This window comes from Cardiocondyla obscurior, linkage group LG01 (assembly GCF_019399895.1).
Source record: "Cardiocondyla obscurior isolate alpha-2009 linkage group LG01, Cobs3.1, whole genome shotgun sequence".
Lineage (NCBI taxonomy): Eukaryota > Metazoa > Arthropoda > Insecta > Hymenoptera > Formicidae > Cardiocondyla > Cardiocondyla obscurior.
The window spans coordinates 5,358,497-5,371,459 of NC_091864.1; the positions used below are offsets into that span (position 1 = coordinate 5,358,497).

At 42.8% G+C, this 12,963-nt stretch overlaps 1 protein-coding gene across 2 annotated transcripts in view; it reads left to right on the forward strand.

Annotated features, from left to right (window-relative positions):
* Nudc (nuclear distribution C, dynein complex regulator) overlaps positions 1–12,883 on the forward strand; it is a 69,184-nt gene extending 56,301 nt beyond the window's left edge. The window contains exons 5-8 of one of the 2 annotated variants that reach the window (XM_070665055.1): positions 11,257–11,451; positions 11,981–12,183; positions 12,312–12,349; positions 12,484–12,883. In XM_070665055.1, coding sequence (XP_070521156.1) covers positions 11,257–11,451; positions 11,981–12,183; positions 12,312–12,349; positions 12,484–12,485 — 438 coding nt within the window. In that variant the 3' untranslated portion in view covers positions 12,486–12,883. Of the gene's footprint in view, positions 1–11,256; positions 11,452–11,980; positions 12,184–12,311 lie in introns of both variants that reach the window. The other variant, XM_070665045.1, reaches the window with a different exon arrangement.
* Positions 12,884–12,963: the final 80 nt, after the last annotated feature.

Consider the following 12,963-nt stretch of genomic DNA (forward strand, 5'->3'; position numbering starts at 1 on the left):
CACCGATTGTTAAAATAAAGTAGATCAAAGTCGTTTCGCGGCGGTCATTCTCGATAAAACTAATTCGTAAAATTAATGACAGTCGGTGATTATCGCGCGTGTAATAATAATCATCGCGAAATCTGTTTTATTTCCCAATCCGAGTGTGCCGTCGGCAGTCGGCAATTAATCCACCGATACCACGTGTTCTTAATCGTGAGGGACAAGGAGAGATCGTTACCGCGTGACAGTTCGCTAGTAATTAGCGGTATACACGTCACGTCGATGATGTACGACAGGTGCGAGAGTAAGAAGAGAGGATGACGATGATAATTCTTATATGATGTCGCACTGATAGCGGAAAATTTATGAATCCCGACAATTTCGACCAGCAATGGAGCGCGGGATGAGTTCAGAGGACGTGCCATGTGTTCGGGATAACGACCTTCCCGGGGGGAGGATAATTATCGGCGACACGAAACTGCTTTTAAGTAGCGGCGCGTAAGCGAATATGCGATTATTTGTCGTATTAATAGTTACGCAAGGGCGGATTGTTGCCTGCAATTAAAATACCCGCGCGCCTCGTAAAAATTTACGATCATCCTCAACCCCCGGTGTTCTGGGCATACTTCTCGGCGGATCGCGTCCGCGTAGTGGATACTGTCGTCCACCAACGGCCGCGGGGAATTATTAGTTAACTGCCGTGCGGCCAATCGGTGATATTTTGCACCGTGTCGCTCGAAAACAGGATATAATGATGCACTTAAACGTAATCGAACGCTCGTAACGATCCCGTCCGCGTGCGTGCATTTTCGCGCGCAAGCATGTCAAGGAGATATTTACAAAACAGTAGTGTACGAGCGTTATGGCATTTAACGCCTTCGAGGTGCGCGCCCTGCGCCTCCATATTTTATCAGAATGATCGCGATACCGGGATAACGCAAATTGCAACGTGACTCACAAATCGATACCAGTTCTGTTAATTAATTAGAATTACCGAACGACATTTATGGTATTCGAGATGTAAATTTTATCTCGTCATATTTTAGATACGTTATTGATTTCTCGAGCTCGTATTGTTGTTTTTTATATTTTTTTTTACTGGGAACAACTGTACTGGAATTGTAATAAATCGACATTTTTTCTTTTTAATTTTTTAAACGATCTAAGGTATCTGTGTCATTGATCAAAGGTTGAAATTGCAGTGACTATACATATATCTTTACCTGACGATATAAATTAGAAAAATTGTTTTTGTAATATATGTTGTCTCGACGAAAAGTTATGCGACTCTTTTGTTTTCTATAAAACTTACACATTTTTATTTGTAATTAGGTCTGAAATATTAATACATCCTGCGGAACTTTTTACGGAAGCCCCGCTATAGTATACAAATCTTTATACGTTTATTTAGAATTTAATTAGTACCGATTCTCGTCGGATAAAACGAGCTGTTGAGGAAGCAGTTGCGGAATACTTCCGTATTAGAGTGATTAAGTAAAGCGCCTTTGAAAGTATAATAAGTTATATTGGTTTGCCGATAATAATCTCGAGTTTTCGTCACTACTAATTTTTCAATCCGTCTTCACATCCGCTCGCTTTCGATTCGACGAAGTCGAATATACAATAACAGTTTGAATAAAATTATTTGCAAAGAAAATATATATATATATATATAATGCAAAACGTCTACGATATATCTACTCGCCTCGAGAACAATGACGATCGGTTAAAATACTCGCGGCGCATTTTGCGCAAGTACAGCTAACAGGATCGCGATCGCTCGCGTTGCATTCGCGAAGTTTGCGCACGGGTGGTCCTTTAATAAGAGGATCGGAGATGTTCCTCTCGATTGTAGGCACTGATAACCCCGATATTCCCGCGAGTTCGTTTCTATTCATGCTACCGTGGCATTTCTTCACAACGCGTGCTCGCTTTTATTCTCGTAACGCAATACGAAATAACGAAGTAAAGCTACAGCGAGCTATCTCAGAGTCATCGAGAAACTCGACTAATGGTTTTAAATATTCCAAGACTGATGTTTAGTCTACTGATTAATTTCAAAAATTAATGATTTAATTAACGGACGCGCGAGATACCCCAAGCAGGTCTACCAAATCCGTTGAATTACAGCTTTCGTTACGTAAATGGAATTGTAAAGATCAAAAGAATCAGAATGTTTATACCGCGAAACCGATGCGACATTAAACGACTACGTGAGCGATATGAGATCTCTCCGTTATCACGTCGAAAGGGTTGCATACTTTCGCTTCCCTCTTCGACTTAGCATCTCAAAGCGCCCTATCTTCGCCCGTTCCCTTCTCCATCTCTCGATTTCACTTTTGGCGGTCGCGGCGCACCAGTCCTCCCTTCCCCGCGCTCACGTTATCCCCTTTCCTTCTCACGGCAATTGCGCAAGCGGTGCGTATGCGCGCCTCCGAACGTAAAGGACCATTACATTTGGACGCAATTTCGTGCGCGACGTGCGCTCACCGCGAATCCGCGAAAGTAGAGCGATTGCTGCAGCGACGATCTAGCGGCGACACAGTTTTGCGTATTGCTTCGCTTCTGTCAGCGGATCGACTGAATATTTTTATTATTAATCGCGCAACGACGAAGAGCCGTCTCCCTTCGCGAAGATCTCGACAATACGCCGATCAGCTCTCGTCCTCGCGGTATTAACGTCACGTTGCGTTACCACGTTGCGCAACGTTTACGAGCACTGGAGATAACACTTGTTCCGTCCTGTATAATTTCTTCACGTTCGCCACTCAAATCCTCATAGCGCGTCGCTAACGAACAGGAGCAGATTTCGCAAGGCGAACTTCTCGGGTAAATATCAGTAATAAAAATTTTTTAAAATAATAAAATTAAATTTAAAAAATTGACGGGCATTATCTGCCGGCCGAATCGCGTCCGGTTATTACTTCGCGGCTCGATCGAGTGCGACCAACGGCGCGTAATCGATACGGAATAAAGTCATCACGCATCTAAAACGAGCAAATCGGCCGAACGAGTCGACCGCGTTTATACATCAGTAGCTATTCACGGCTGAATGTGCTCGCGCGGAGTTATGGGATTACAACAGTTGGCGCTTTCTCGAACTGGAATAGAGCGATTCTTGTGATTGCCCGGGTTCTCCAGAACGGGCTCTTATTTACGTGCCCCTTTGATCTTTTATTGCTGATCGCGCACGAAGCATTGTGCCCGACAATGTAACCGATCTGTCGCAACTCACGAATTTCTGTTTGCGCGAACAATTTACTCGCGTGGCTGAGAAGCGGTTGTCGAAAGTTACTCCTGCCCCGTGCCTCAATCAAGGATGGATTGCGGCTACCGATGGAAATCACTAAGCGACGACGTATTTAATCGCCCGCTTTGAACGCGATTTGATTTATGCTAATATTATGGGATTTAAAATTGGGATTAGCATATCGCCGTCAAATGTGACAGCCTGTGGAATCAATTGGCAAAAATCGTTTAATCCTCTCCATGTAAGGGAAAACGATACGCGCAGCCTTGAACGCGTCGTAAAATTTCCTAATTCAGTGACAAACAAACCTCGAATTTTCGATTTCGCGAAGTAAGGGTACCCCCGACATCCGACGATTACGAAGTGCCATTAACGCGAGACGCGTAAAATATTGTTTCGCATCTTTATCATCTTCGTTCGATAATTTTTTTTTTTTTCCCTCACTTTCTGACATAAGATCCCTATTTACGCCACTGACATCGGTGGTACCGGCGGCGAATCAAGACGAGGAGGGGAACGAGGGAATCGCGAGGACGCGAAAAGCGCAGAGAGTAGTCGCGGCGGGAGAAGAAGGGCGGTGGAGGTGGAGAGGAGGAGGCTGCGAGAAGCGGACGGAGAGGCAAGGTCGTTCTTTGACCCGAAACGTGGCCAGCTCGGCGCCAATTTTTCGGGAGGAACCGGTCTTCACCCGGCTCCATGGAATTCTGGCGCGCACACCGCTCGTCCGGCCGCGATTTCGCCGAGAAGACCGAGGGCGACACGTCGGTGTGCCATCATGGTGGCGAGGCCGCGCACCTGCTTCTCCCCGTTCGACACCGTGTATCGCGCGTCTGGGTGTCGCGACGATCGATTAATATCCGAAAGAATCCTATACCACGAACCGCACCGATCAACAATCGAGAATAGATTGCTTCGCAGGCACTTCGCAGGCCATAAAAGCTGCGCTCAAGTTTGATATTTGTGTGAGAAGTCGCTTGTCTAAATAAATAATTTTTTTTTTTTAGCTTTTTAAATTCGCGAGGAGATCGAGGTTTTAAATTAATCAAAGAAAATGGAGATAAATGCGCTATCAAACGATATTTCTCTTCAACAATGAACCATTGCTAACGCAAACCGCGATAATGACGAATATATCTGCTGAACGCGGTAAGATATTCAGTTGTTGCCTAACACGCTCGGATACATCTAATCCTAATAAAATATCCCGACGCCGTTTTATTCTTTACGATTCCGCGTTTATATAAATTGCACGTTACGTCCGCTGGTTCGCGCAGGCAAATATATTAATGATTGGAGTAAAGTAACGCGCTCGACCTACATTAGCCCGATTCCAGATTGTGGTGTGAAGAAATATTTACCTACGGCCTCCCGCCGCCCCGGCCTACTCCTCACCGCGACCTGAATTCCGTATCCACGCCGGCTGTAACAATTTTTACCTTAACGCCCCTGACAGACGGCGGCGTTGCTTCTCGCTCTCCGGGAAGCGCACATCCATTGTCGGTGTTTATTATCGCGAAACGGCAGCTCCTCCGCTTTTAATCTCGGCGAGCGGCATGCCTCGGGTTTGCCGCAACACCTTTTCATACGTACAAATTACCCGTCGCGTATTTTCGCCCGTATTAACGCATACCGCGTCTCTTCCCCCGCCGTCCCATTCTTTTCCCTATCTCTCCCGAGCTCTCCGATCGTTCGAAGTCGCAACAAAACCATAGACCGAGGTACCTAATCCGTTTCTCCGAGCCGGATGCACGCTCTCAGGCGCCGATTTATCTGTGCCTCGCATCTCCTTTACCTCCGCTCTCGCGCTGCGTCTCTCTGCCGTTTCTTCTTGCGCGCGTGCACGTGTTTTCGTAGAAATACACCTGTATACCTCGCGCACCTGAGCGAGCGCGCGCGGTAAGAGAAACCCATCGATCTTCCAGCATCTCCTTTCGATCGTGCACCGCTTCGATCGCGTCAGCCGCCACTCCTCGGCTCCGTCGTTTTATCGCGAACGCAAATATTAAACCGCTGTTAAATGTATCGTTCGATATATCCTTATTTAAAGAGAGATTTCATTGTCGTTTTCACGTCATGGTAATCGCCTCAAAAGCGCGATTTATTATTAACACGTACTGAAATGGCGATTGAATTCATTTTGAAGGGACAAACACTTTTTACAAGTGCTCTCCACGTCCGGAGCATTCGCCGAAGAGGTCAAATTGCGTCGGGATATGACTCCACGCAACAAATATGCGTATCATTTCCGGTACGTCTTTCGAGCACGCGCTACGCGTTCGATCGACGACGAAGGAAAGGAAGTGTGGGATGGAAAGGGATGCGGAGGGTAACACAGTCCACGCGCCTACTTTTCCACTCACCTGCACCCTACCTCACCCCGACGGTCTCTTTTAACACGTAGTAATAGAATTTACATGCCGAATATTATTTTCAATGTGCCGAATATGAATCTTAACATATTACAAATTTATAACTGATTAATACATCGTGTATTCGTGGATTAGACGGACTGTTTGTAATTTCCATAATCGTTTTAAAATAAATATAATTAATACTCGAATTTATATTTAAATTACATTTAAAAGATCAATGGAACTTAAAGTAACGATGTAGTATACATCCGCAATTTGTTGTCAAAAATTATTAAATGTAAAATAGTTTTTTTAATTTTTTTTTAACGTAAAAGAAGCGTTACGCACTTGCTGTTTTTCAAGAAACCCCAATTACGAACTACGAAAAAAGAAAAATAAAATATGCGACTCACCGATCTGCATGAACTTCAGCGGAGTTGTAAAAATCTGCTGGTGACTGTAACATAAAATGGAAAATATTAATGTAGACATGCTAGTATGTTAGTTAAGAAAATTATTTAAAAAAAAAAAGAAAAAAGTTCTTTTTTAAGAAAGATTTTATAAACAAAATTCATGCCTACCTAAAAGTTGCTCCGCCGATGCAGGATGCCCGTCCCGAGCCTGCTCCTCCTCTCAGTTGAACGTGTCGAGTCATCCTTCCGCGCACTGGAAACTCGCGAACGCGCCCGATAAATTATTTGTCACAAGAATTAAATTTTTTATCAAACACTATCGCGCGATAGTCTACGGCACTCCCGTTAAAAAATTTATATATGAAAAGAAACGTCCGATAACTTTGCGGAACTCCCGAAAGCGACCGACAAACCGGCTGCGGTTCGTATTTGTATAGTTACGGCGTGCGACACTTTTCTCTTTCCACTTTTTTCCCAACGGAGATGTCAGGCTAGCGCTCCTTCGACGACAGTCTTTCCCTTATTTTTTATCTGAAACAAACAAAGGTTATGTTTGATTAGCAAAAATGATGAAAATTAAATGTACTGCGTTACAAGTAATTACAACTATTCTGTGTGAAGTATTCGCTTCACAGATACCCTGCACGTACACGTTATCGATCGCGAGGGTCAATTCGCATCAGCTAATATATTTACTTACACTAAAAGTATTATTCGACGCGTATAATATGTTATACAGTTAACTACGCACGGCAGCTAGCCGCCCGGCACATACCATCGTTTCATCACGAGCGAGATGTTTACGCCACGCGTGCGACCGACCTCTAGTCTCAGTCACTACATAGCCATAAAAATGCGTTAACGAAAGGGTTTTTATTCCTTCGCATTCCTACACCACGAATGAATATTTCCCGATTCTATCACGGACTCGTCGATCATAACCCTCTTCCCTCGAGCCCGATTGTACTCGTCGACGATTCATTTACGGCAAAGAGACGTAAATCTAACATACGCATACACGAGGTTTTAACTCACCTTATATCAAAAAGACAGTCGCTGGTACGCACAATTAATCTAGGATGATAGTTCGCGCCAGATTACGTGCCCCTGGCCCATCGAATGTGCGTAAATCTTTACGTACGGAGCACGTGCTGCGTACGTACGTTTCGTTCGACCGCAGGAGAAGGACAGAGCGAGAGTGGGAGTAGTGGGGGAACGTACCTCGCGCGCGGCACGTACGCCGCTCACCCTCACCCCTTCCCCCCCGGCTACCTGTCCGTATCTCTTTCTCTCTCTCACCTCTACACAATTTAACGCGTTGTAAAAAATTTTATATGCTAAAGATTAATTGCAAATTGAACCGATACCGAAATTCAAAACCTTGACAACTAGCGTTCACTCTCGTCCCTTTTTTCTTTCTTTTTTTTTAATTACTAGTTTAAATAGGAATATCGCGTGAATATTTAACGATCATTAAAGGATATTACTGAGGTATTTATTGTTTAAAGCTGTTTTCTGGACACGCATTTATCTTCCGGAAGTCGTAAATTATATATTTTTATCTTTAACCGTTTTGCCTTATCGTTAAAAGGCCGATTAGCGATAACAGTGTTTGATTTTGCGAAAGAAAAAACGCGCATTAATTGAAACGGCTGTCACGGGATAATTATATCTTCTGCCGTAACGGATCGCAGCTGATTATGAAAAATGCGAGACAGCGCTCGTACGGATAATTGCTAATTTAAATACCAAATTTTGCGGTATTAATAACGACGTGAGAAACATTGCGTTCACCGCGATCGATATACGTTACTTGCGAAATACAATGTCACTACGTCAAAAATGTTTTTTTACGTTAATTGAGAGCATGTGTTTAGAAAATTTCAGCAAGGAAATTGAGCTCCAATTCAGTTTAATTAAATACACCGTAGGGATTGCGAATAATTTATAGAACGAAGCTAAGAGAACTGATTCAATATTAAACAGTATTCATTTATCTTCATTTTTTTTTTTTTTTTATCATGTTACTTATCAAACGGGTTTTACTTCCGTTTATCTGCTATTCTCGCTATAAATATTTAACGTGGATATTCAAGATTCTCGCAGAATCAATTACTACATACACATGTTATTATCTTGCTACACTTGTTAACTCAACGCTACAGTGAGCGTTTACGAATCAATCTTTATTCACGCTAATAGATTTAAATGGAATCTGTCAATGCAAATGCCGTTTTCATCCCTATTATTCTTGTCGTCTGTTCTTTTATTTCAACCCTGTTTTGTAACATATTTTTCCGAAATTCTAGCGGATTAAAATATAGAAACAAATTCTTGGTCTTTATTCTCAAGTGGTACTGCATTGTTTGCCTAATCTCGAGTCTTCCATTAATTAATTTGAGCCGTAAGAAATTGGTCGGTTATATTCAATCTGAAGAGATTGATTGCGATCGATTGGTTAATTTAATATCTTACGGCTTAAGCTCGTCACACCGTTGTAGACCCGTCTAATATTTTACCAAAACGATTTTTCGTTCAGCTACCGAAGAGCGGCACGTCAACCTTGTCCCGTGCATATTTTCGCTTGCGTTTTGCGACGTCCTTGGTGCCTCGAGGAGACGTCGCATTCATCAGCCGAGTCTCTACGATTTTCCGTGATTAATTTTATTTTGCCATCGACGTCACTGCCGGGAATTCATAAGTGGAAAAATGTCGCCCGCTCGTGCGCATCGCAAGGCGGCGTGATCCGGCGCGTTATTCGATACCGTGAATAACGGGCGAGCTATTCGGTTGCGCAAACGGCGTAAAGTGTATCCGATTCCCTGGTTATCAAGGATTTCAGTGAAGCGCCAAATAAATCGGTGGTTCACGGACAAAGCGGCGCCACAGCAGCCTTCGAAGCTGCGCGCATCCCATTCGCGACAAAGTCGAATACCGATGTCTGAGCGCGCTTTTTCTTTACCGCTTCGGGACTATGAATTTGTATAATGTGCAACCTCCGTGCTATTTTTATATGTACGTTTAAAAAGAAATCATGCATACGGGATCTCGGCGTCCGCGGTTGCGCTAAGGCAAGAACAGCGATGCGTTTCGTAAGCCTGCAAGTCGCGGGCAGCATCAGTGTACCTGCTGTATTATGCGGGTGCCAGTTTAAAATAGTATTAAGGACAACACGGCATGTAACACGGCAGCAATCAGCTGATACTTTTTTTTTTTTTTATTGCGTTCTAAGAACGTCTCACCTGTCACGAACGTCCGGAATAAAGTAATCTACTAAAAGCAAACGCGGAAGCAGTCGAAGATCTTTGCGCCGAGATTATTTGTATGCAAAACGCGCTTTCAATCTTTATCACGTGCAATCAGAGACACTCGACTCTTCACTCAGTATTACCTCTAGGAACAAGCGTGTGTCAATACAGCTGTGATTGCCGATCGTAACATAGGAATAGCTGATCATTGTTCGCCAGGTCTTAGCCTGCGAAAGGCTACCCGCGTTTATGCAACATGTGTGATTTTTACATCAGCATCGACCACACAATTCCGTCGCGGCGAAAGCTCGCGCGTTGAGATAAGAATTACAATATTGCTTTATTAAAGCGTTGTTTGCGAAAACGCATTGCTAAATAACAGCTTAGAGAAGAAGCGCGGCATCATCGCGGTTGTGAAAAATAAATAACCGCGCGAATCCTTAATCATAACGCGTGAGTTGGCTTAGTAACGAGGATTCCGCGAATATCTCGAAGACTGTTAAGTCTACTTAGGGCAGACCTCGGCGAAACGAGCGGTTCTTACAGCCGTTTTCTTCCTCGCCTTCTCGCGCGGTACCGCTTTTATAATGATATTCCATTTTGTTAACGTCGGGCACAAAGTCGGTAGCCATGATCCGTTTCCACGCACCGGTGCACCCGGCTCCGCCGCCACGTCGTCGTTCTGGAAATCCAAGAACGAGCGGCCGCGAGATGAGTCGGATAATCGCGACGTGGCGCGAGCCTGCACACATTCTCCCCGGTTGAAAGCCGCGCCGTGTCGTGAAATCTGACGAATAAAAATGCGCCGAGTGCGCGCGTGATCTCAATAAATAACCCGAAACGCTAATTACGGTCCCTCGGAAATCGAGTCGCGAATTACGCGTTTGAAAGCTCGAAGCTGCGAGCTGCGTGGAGCCGCGCGAAAGTTACGTAAACGCGTGAGACCTTACCTTGCCACCTGATTAACGCGAATCGATAAATTTCGAGAGAAGGCTCGAGATAATGCAGCGGGATTTGCATGCGTAATGAACCTTAAGCAGCTTGAATTGTTTACCCGTCGCAAATTGGAATTGAAATATAGAGACGTCCGTTCAACGAGCAGAAACCACTCCGTCCGCGACGGCGTATGAATATGCTAATGAATTTTGCTATTCGCTTTATTATAATTCACATCAAAACGAAGGTTCGCGCGAACACGGGCAGGCTAATTAAATCAGAAATAATTCAAGATCGCGACACGATTCTAACAGCTGATGTGCCTTGCGCAATATTTAGCTTCAACGAGTACAAAATAGCCGGTTAGTATTTGTTAATTTGATAGTGACTCAGGTGATCGCGCGAATCGACGGCTCGATAGGAAAGTGATTGTTCGTCTCGGCATTCGAAACGCTACCGCATAAAGCACACATTCACGATCAATCTACTCTTGACCCTTTTGAGCTGACAGTGACCCTAAGCGAGGATCTGATCCACGTGTACCTGGCATCAATTAAAGCGAGTACTCTTCGTGGTTAACGAAGCGTATCCCGGGAATGCCGGACCTTTGCCATTTCGCTACGTGAATCGTTACAATGCACCTTTCATCTTCCAGTTCGCGTTCGAAAGATCCGAATACCCCCACGAATCTCCCGAACGTTCAAGGCCGGCCTTTTGAGGCCATTACGATTTTTCGTTTCCGAAATCTGAGTCCGAGGCCGCGGGTCGTGATTCAGATCACAATGATCTGCAACGAGATCGTAATCGTGGAAGGATCATAAAAAGACGCCAAACAAAATAAGCTGGGAACAATTCTCACCCCCACCATCGCTCTCCATTCTCTTTTTATTTAGACGTATCTGCTATCCATGAGAATTCGCAGATTTTTCATTATTAAGTTAAAAATAAATGAAGAACGCCCTTTTTTTCCTTGTTTTCTTTTTTTTTTTTTACACGAGTTTCGTAGCCGCCACATGTGAATGAATACGTTTGAGAGAACACGTGAGCGCACAGGATGCACTTATTTTTTTTTACAGATTAGAGTGCCATTGAAGATAAACTTTTCGGTCAGACCAAGAGACGTGATTGTCACGATCGCGAAGAAGCACCTGAGCTGCGGACTGAAAGGCCATCCGCCGATTCTCGCTGGGGATTTCCCGCACGAGGTCAAACTCGAGGAGTCCACTTGGGTAATTGAGGACGGAAAAATATTGCTAATTAATCTGGAAAAGGTGAGTTCGTAGGCATACAGCAGGCGTGGTGGCGTCCACTGCGCGGCGGTTTCTTTTCGCGACCTCGCCGATCTCCGGCCTTGCTGAAACGGTAATTCCGACAGTTCTAAGACCGCGTCCGTTCACGAAGATTTAAGATACGCATGGCCGATCGACAACGGGCTCGGTGGAGATCAACATGTATCTCGATATGCGACATACTGCAATTAATTAAGCACTTATCCAATTAAATCTCTCCACGTCTTATTAACGCGCCAACATTTTGCGAGAGCTGTTTATCTTGTGAAAAATACATTATAATTAAAATATGTATTATAATTAGTCCATGATGTACATTGTGATGGAAATTATATCCAATATAATTGGATTTCGATAGAAAATAATAATGTCGTTGTGCGCGTTAAACACAAGATAAAAAAAAAATCTGAAATACTTTTAACGGCATAATTATGTATTCTTATTAATTGAGCTCTGATTAATTTATAATAATGATAATGTAATGGCCGAGACTGACATTTGTCAATTGCAGGTGAATAAGATGCAATGGTGGGCACATGTAATAACAAGTGAGCCAGAAATTAGCACGAAGAAAGTGAATCCTGAACCTAGTAAACTCTCTGATCTTGACGGAGAGACAAGAGGCCTCGTAGAGAAAATGATGTACGATCAGAGGCAGAAGGAATTAGGACTTCCGACGTCCGACGAACAAAAGAAACAAGACGTTATTAAAAAGTAATTATATCTTGTCGACATTCTTTTCGTTACTGATTAAATTGTTATAGATTTAAAAATCTTATTTCTTATCTCTATATGATCATCAATATCTATGTATTAAATTAAATTATTGATTTTTTTTTTAGGTTTATGCAACAACACCCCGAGATGGACTTTTCGAAATGTAAATTCAATTAAAATAATTTGATAATTTAATGATATTTGGGTATTATATATTGACACTTTTGAGATAAATCTCGCTTTTCATTATTATAATGTAATGTGTGATCTGTTCTCGACGTTCCTGTGTCGTTGAAGAGGAAAGTTCATTCGATTGCAAAGATGGCAGCACAATGTTAGACTATGAAACCAGATACAGAGTTCTGCTACCGCAACCGAAATATTTTTCGATTGTGTATAATTATAAATAATCTTTCATTTTCCTTGCTTTTTTCAAAATATTTTTTTCATACTTTTAAGATACACATTGCACAGTTACGAATGTTTAATTTTTGTATTACGCTTCTCGTATCTATTACTCACAAAAAGTTAGAATTGTATAAAAAAAAACAAAAAAAAATGCAACTTTGAGAATAAAAATCACATACCTGTTTTTTTTTCTTCATTAGTCATACATATATATATATATTGTATATAGGCAATCACTGATATATGGTCAAGTAACACGCAGATAAATAACAAACTTTTTCCGATGTTACATCATCTTGCTGATGAACACTTTAAAGACAGAATTATTTAATATATTTTACCTTTAAAAAATTGGTTTTATGTTAAATT